The sequence below is a fragment of the Pteropus medius genome, unplaced genomic scaffold (assembly GCF_902729225.1).
Source record: "Pteropus medius unplaced genomic scaffold, Ma_sr-lr_union100, whole genome shotgun sequence".
Classification (NCBI taxonomy): Eukaryota; Metazoa; Chordata; class Mammalia; order Chiroptera; family Pteropodidae; genus Pteropus; species Pteropus medius.
Genome location: NW_024342471.1, coordinates 5,660,007 through 5,667,371, shown reverse-complemented (window position 1 = coordinate 5,667,371; position 7,365 = coordinate 5,660,007). Strand labels below are relative to the sequence as shown.

General features: G+C 47.3%; 1 protein-coding gene and 1 pseudogene across 1 annotated transcript; both read left to right on the top strand.

Moving 5' to 3' along the window:
• Nucleotides 1-834: 834 nt before the first annotated feature.
• ZCCHC3 (zinc finger CCHC-type containing 3) lies at nucleotides 835-3,830 on the top strand. The gene has a single exon (XM_039863983.1). The coding sequence runs from the start codon at nucleotides 1,174-1,176 to the stop codon at nucleotides 2,383-2,385; it is 1,212 nt and encodes a 403-aa protein (XP_039719917.1). The 5' UTR covers nucleotides 835-1,173; the 3' UTR covers nucleotides 2,386-3,830.
• A 2,242-nt stretch (nucleotides 3,831-6,072) lies between these two features.
• On the top strand, nucleotides 6,073-6,191 carry LOC120604172 (uncharacterized; annotated as a pseudogene).
• Nucleotides 6,192-7,365: the final 1,174 nt, after the last annotated feature.

Here is a 7,365-nt window from a genome sequence, read left to right as displayed (position 1 = left end):
CAATCCACCTTTTCTTTCACTAAAATCAGAAAAGTCACTGAAATGCACACAGATATGATGAAAAAAAAAACAAACAAACAAAGCTGACAAAGGATATTAAACCCATCCTCTCAGCCACCCAAATTTTATCAATGTTTCCAAAGCAGTAATTGAGACAGATGAGAAAGAGATCCTGTCCAGTGCTAACTTGAACCAGGAATCTGTTAATATGTTTCCTGGAGAGTCTGATGCAAATAGTCCTGATCCACAATGTGAGAAGCAAAGCGGTTTAATAAATATAAGCCATCTACGTGTGGGGCCATCTATTAACTCTGCCATTTGGCAAAATGATTTAACCCCGTCTCCAAGCCCCTGCGTCCTGTAAAATGTGTAATTACAGCATTGTTTTGGGAAGATTTCATGTAATAAAGCTTGCAGTGTGCTTAGAGCAGCACAGGGCACTTAAGTGCTCGATATAATTGTCATCATAAGTATGCTGGAGATCTTTTTTAAAAGAATGCAATATGACTTACTTGGAAATGTAGCAAAAAAATAAGGACTGATGGATATAGGTATGGATGATAGGTGTGATAAAGTACAGTAAAATTTTAACGATAGGAAGTTAAAATATTAAAAAGTTAAAGATAAAATGTTTACTGTACAATTCTTTCAACGTTGTTTGAAAATGTTCATAATCCAACGTCGGGAAAATAACACATTGTGAGAGAGCAACGTTTTGCTTTTGTTTTTAATAGAAAAGGTATAAATAGAAAAAATGGGCAAGATCTTTCTCAACTCTGTCCCGCCTTTAGGCTGAGGGCCGTTAGTAATGCTGCTTGAATGAATCATCAAGGACCGCTTGCGAAATACCAAATCCTCGAGAGCGAGGCCCAAGGCTGCCAAACCCTCGCAAGGGACAGGGACGCGCTCCAAGTTCCCCATCCCGCGGTGGTGCCGAGGAGTACGCCCTGTTGGAAACTAGGCTCAGCCGTTACCAGGGGGCTCCCGGCAAGCGCTGGCCGCCTTGCGCCGCGTGTAAATATATTTTGGCGGGGCGGGGCAGAGAAGCGTCACCCCTCAAAAAGAAAAAAAAAAAAAAGCCCGAAACCCTCACAGCCCCGACGGGCCGCGGGCGCGCGCGATGGGCTCCCTTTGGCTGCGGGAGCGAGTGGAGGATGCTGGGAAGGAGGTAAAATGGCCACCGGCGGCGGCGCGGAGGAAGAGAGGAAGAGGGGGCGGCAGCAACTCCTGCCCCCCACGCGCCCAGCAGCCCGGGCCGAGGAGGCCGAGGGCAGCCGCGAGAAGTTGGGCTGGGCCCAGGTGGTGAAGAACCTAGCCGAGAAGAAGGGTGAGTTCCGCGACTCACGACCGCCCCGGCGGGAAGAGGAAAGTAGCGGCGCGGGCGGTGGGCTTGGCGCCCCCGCGGGCCTAGCGGCGCCGGGCCTCGGCGACTTCCCCCCGGCAGGCCACGGAGACCCGAAGGGCCGCCGGAGAGACCCGGCGGGCGAGACGGCGGACCCCCGCAAGAAGAAGGGTGCAACGGAGGCCGGTAGGAGGAAGAAGGCCGAAACGGCGGCCATGGCGACCCCGGCCAGGCCCGGTGCGGCGGAGGACGAGGCTGAGCAGCAACCCCAGGACGATCAGGCGGTGGTGGTGAGCCCAGCAGCGGGCCCGGGCAAGGGCCGCTTTCTCGTGCGCATCTGTTTCCAGGGAGACGAGGGCGCCTGCCCGACCCGGGACTTCGTGGTCGGCGCGCTCATCCTGCGCTCCATAGGCATGGACCCGAGCGACATCTACGCGGTCATCCAGATCCCCGGCAGCCGCGAGTTCGACGTGAGCTTCCGCTCGGCGGAGAAGCTAGCCCTTTTCCTACGCGTCTACGAGGAGAAGCGCGAGCAGGAGGACTGCTGGGAGAACTTTGTGGTGCTGGGGCGGAGCAAGTCCAGCTTGAAGACGCTCTTCATCCTCTTCCGGAACGAGACCGTGGACGTGGAGGACATTGTGACCTGGCTCAAGCGCCACTGCGATGTGCTGGCCGTGCCCGTGAAAGTGACCGACAGGTTTGGGATCTGGACCGGGGAGTACAAGTGCGAGATAGAGCTGCGCCAGGGGGAGGGCGGGGTCAGGCACCTGCCTGGGGCCTTCTTCCTGGGGGCCGAACGGGGCTACAGCTGGTACAAGGGGCAACCCAAGACGTGCTTTAAATGTGGTTCCCGGACCCACATGAGCGGCAGCTGCACGCAGGACAGGTGCTTCAGGTGCGGGGAGGAGGGGCACCTGAGCCCTTATTGCCGGAAGGGCATCGTATGCAACCTCTGTGGCAAGCGAGGACACGCCTTTGCCCAGTGTCCCAAAGCAGTTCACAATTCCGTGGCAGCGCAGCTAACCGGCGTGGCCGGGCACTGAACACCCGCCTGCATGCCAGGGTGAACACAGAGCCAGCTTACCCCTCTTTAAGTGCCAAAACTTTTTTTAAAATCATTTTTTTACCGTGTCCGAAGATCTTTTTAAACCTACAAGAGTCATCTCTATCTCTCTGCCTTCTTAAACTGAGTTTACTCCATTTCGGCCTTTTCTGATTTGGTGACTGTCATCAGTAACGACTACCAAGAACTGTAGTGTGCAGATATGTCACCCTCTTTTAAGTTTTGTTTTTGTATTTGGGGACTTTTGTACTTCTTACTCCCCATGCCTTGTCTTCTCCCCAGATTTTCACCCTTTGGGCTGCCTTGTTCATCATCGTGCCCTAGTACTAGGTACAGGGCCCAGCACATGGTAGGCACTCCATCAGTGTTTGTTGACTTGAGAACTGTAACTTCTGCCAAGGTGTCTATCTTTTGCAGTTGTTCCCCTCCGTTTTTAATTTGCTGCTTCTAATATGTGTAGTCTGAGAATTTGTGAAACCAGTGTTGTTAGAAGTGTATGTAAGCTCTGAATGGTGGCCAAGGGCCTCTCTTATGGCATTAAAATACATGGACTTTATGATAGCTCTTTCTCAGTGGCTCAGAAGCCATTTTTCACAGAATCTTGGAATCTAGAATTTTCCTGTTGGAGAGGACCTAAAAATTGATTTAGAATGATCCTCTGGTTTTCCAACAGTGAAACAGGCCCAGAGAGGTTAAATGACTGGGTCAAAATTAAATAGCTGTCTGGTGCCAGAGCTAGGCCTAGAGTAGAGTTCCCTGACCCCAAACACGGTGCTCATTCCACTACCTCTCACACTTCATAACATTTTCCTCAACACTTGAGGGCCCAGAAAGTCTGATCTCTCCAGAATAATGAGTTTAGAGGAATGCTAAGAAATAATCTGGGGGAGGAAGCAGAAAGGGACGATTTAGCAGGGGCTTCCAAATATTTTAAAGATAGCAGAGGGACAGGAACAGAATCCAGGGTGCACTTATAGCTCCCTGGGGTACTATATCTGGATTAAGGTGTGCCTGGTCCTTTGGGGCCTTAACCCTTCCCCATAACCACCAGTGAGAAATGGGGGTGCTCCTGTGTAAGGAAACCTACCAAAGGTTTACATTTGCACCTTAGCCTCAGTAGTTAGAAACCCAAGAGAAGCAGCTATTGGAGCTCACCTGCAACCTCCTGACTCTCAGGAGAAAGATGATTTTAACCCAGAATAAGTGAGTTGTTAAATTCTAAAATGTACTTGCAAAATAGGCCAAGTTAGAGAACAATTGAGTCAACTAAGTGTTATCAAGTTAAAGTAGAAAGGACAATACACTACTTTTAAGTTTTTATCTTCCTTTTGTATTATGTTTTGCTATTTCCCTGTGGCTTAGAATGTAAAATCCATTGTTAAAAGTTTTGTTCTGAATAAATATTTATCTTTTGTATTGCTAACATTACTGCGCTATTTCCTTTCAGAGTGTTAGGTGCATGAGTACACAGACTCTAGTTCAATCCATACTTCCTACACACCATTTGTTTGCCCTGCAAATACAGTTCCATCCACTGCAGGCAACATGAGCCCTACACTGTTGTGCCAGGCCCTTTGGAGTTGTTCCCTAAACCCAGTGTGCTAATCACTTAGCACACTGTTAAAACTCAAGTTTTAAGCCCTTAACTAAATTCCAAGGAATCAAAATCACTGCAGTGAGTGAAAACTTTTAGTAAGCATCCCAAAACAATTCAGATGGGCAGCCAGGTTGGAGACCACAGTTTTGAACGGTACTAAGATGAGTACTCTGCCCTCAGGAAATTACAAACCAGTGAAAAAAAACAAGACGTCAGCTTCATCATCTTAGTTATTTTAAGTGCCAGGAATTGGATGCAAAGTGTTCATGGGCTTTCAAAAAATGCCATCTTTTCTACCTATATGGGAGAGAGTGAGTCCAGGTAACCCCAGAGAATTAATACTCTTCCAAGCTAGCCCTTGAGACATCTCCCCCTCCCCCTCCAACACCCACACACACCCACACACGCACTCACAACCCTCTGAAGTATTTTCCAGCTCAGATGTTAAGATGATCTGATCCTAAGAGTTAAAGTTCCCAGTGTATTGACCCTCTGAATCAGTGATTCGAGGATATATCCAGAGCTGATCCAGTGTAGTTGGGGCCTGATTGGCTCTTGGGAACCCTGCCTTTCAGAGCCAGCTCAGCCTCGCCTTCCTGTCTCCCAAAGCAAACAGACCCTTCCGTCGATTTCTCCGGTCCTCTTCCGCCCCCTCATTTCTTTCCCTTGTCTGCCTTAGGTTTTTCTCCCTCACAGGGCTGGAAGCCAGAGGCGGGGAGAAAGCCTGCATTCATCATACTCCCCGCCCCCTTCTTCCTGTGCCAAAGAGCCTCCAAGGAAGGAATCTTCCCTCTCGCCGCCCCTCCCCCGCAACTCTCCTGGAGGGAGCTGAGGAAGAAACTGTTTCCCTGCCCATCCCCCACAGAATCCGCGGGCCTCCTGCTTGGCGGTCTGGGGACTGAGCCTCCGGGTTAGAGCATAACAAACCTCCCCCAGCTTCCTCTCCTGATCTAGCAGCCCCAAAATTACAATTCCTCGCTCTTCATGGGCTCTTGGGGAGTGTGCAGAGATCCCCAGACTGAGTCTGGCCGACTAGTTGACATTCATTCAACTTTCAATAAATACTGAGGGCCATTCGACCCAGGCCCTCTGTGCAAGGTGCTCTGCATATACCCATGAACAAGACAGTACACTTGGGGAGAGAGAGACAAGTAACAAGCCAGTTTTAATGTTAATTATTTTTAAATACTCTGGTAAAAAAAACAGTACAGAATTTTCTGCAGTACAGGTCTCCTGGAAGAGATGTCTTGACTGAAACCTGCAAGATGAATAAGAGGGGAAGAGGGAAGTAGAAACAGCCTGTGCAGAAACCTGGAACACAGCATGTTCAGGCTGGCTAGAGAGTCACAGGAAGATGTAGTTGGGAAAAGCCAAGAGTAGGTGGCACAGGGCTTGTCAGTGTTAAGAGGCTTCATTTTTGTCCTGACACCCTCCATTCCAGCCACCTCCATTCCATTCATTCATTCAACCCATGTATGTTAAGCACTAACTCTTTGTAGGCAATGGAATACAGCAAAGCAGTTAAGCCCCCTGGAGCACAAGTTTTAGAGTGATACAAATAATGTACCGTAATTATAAACTGTGATAACACAGGAAAAGAAAGTGATATCATGTTTAACAAGGAAAACCAATCTGGTCTTAGGGGTCAGAAATAACATCCCACAGAAAATGTTTGAACTGAGATAGAAAGGATATATAAGGAGTGATTTGAGCTATGGTGGTGAGGGTGAAGGGGTGGCAGTGTGTTAGACTATGCTGAAGGAATAACAAGCATAGCTTCTCCCTATAGTGGAGAAGCCCAAGCCAATTTTAGAAATCAAATGAAGTCCAGTATATAATTCTAGGTTTAGAAATAAAAACCACTCTAGGTATTGAAAAAAGTGATGAACCCTAGGCTGAGTATTAGGAATGACTCTTAGAACACCACAGAACTGACCTACGAGGGGAGCTACTACCTCCTTCATAGTCAAAAAGGAGCTACAAGGTCATCACTGGAAAGATTGAGTTTGAGGACACGTTGCTAAAGCTGCCACCTAAGGACAGGATGCTAGAGTTAGAAATCCACTGCCAGTCTACTGCCATGCTACCCTGAACAAACCCAATCCCATCTGATCTCGGAAGCTAAGCAAGGTCGGGCCTGGTTAGTATTTGAATGGGAGACTACCTAGGAAGACCAGGTGCTGCAGGTGTAACAAATAAAGAAATAAGATTGTAAGCTGACAAGGTCCTTGCAATCTGTGAGGTCAACCAAGGGTTGCCTCACCTAAAATACAAACATACAAACAAATAAATAAGAAAGCCACTGCCAGTACTACTGCCAGGACAGTGAAATATCAAGTCCTTGAAGCCAGACACCATGTGCTGGTGACTCCACAACCTTACTTATGAGCAAAAATAGCCAAAACTGTTTGACCTCTGCCTTCTATCTTCCAAACCTCATGCAAGACATTCTAATTGCTGGAGCCCTAGCTTCAAGGGAGTCAGAAAATGTTTTAGCTTTCCAGCATGTATAGCATAGAAGGCACATAAACAGAGTGGAAATGGATGCTGTCTGTCAACCAACCATATCCCACCCAGACAGTGGGGCTAGAATACAGAGAGGGGGCGGGAGATGATGGTACGAAATAAGGCTGGAAATCTTGGGGTTAGGGGTCTGGCCAGCTATGTTTAGAATTTGAGTCTGAGAATGTTGAGGAGCCACTGAAAGATTTTTAAGCAAAGAAGTGACATGGTCAGGTTTGTATTCTTAAAAGACCATTCAGGAGACTTTGTAGAGATTGGGTCGGAGGGGAGCCCAAGTAGAAAAAAGTTCAGTTTACCCAAGTGAGAGATAAGAGTACCTTGGACCTGAACAATGGAGATACAGAAAAGCAGGCAGGGTATAGATATATTTAGATATTTAAGTCAACAGGACTTAGACATGGGCTGGGGAAGGGTAAGTACCAAGGATGACTGACTCCCAGATTTCCATTTTCTGCACTTGGATAGACGGGCCATTGTCAGAGATGTAGAACAGAGAAGAAAATCCAAGTTTGGGATGAGGTCTTGAGTTTGATTTTGGATGTGTTGAGTTTGAGGTCTTCATAGAGGATGTCTAAGAGAAAATGTGGAATACGTGGTTCAATATACATAGATCTTAAATTCTAAAGAGAGTTCTAGCCTTGAAAAATAAACATAGGAGTCCTATAATAATATCTTTCACACTTTTTATCCACACCCCACAATAAGATGTACACTTTACATTGCAGCCAGCAGACATGTATGCATGCATATATATATATATATATATACATATATATATATATATATATATATATATACTCAATATATGTAATGATATTATTGATATTGTGTGTGTGTGTA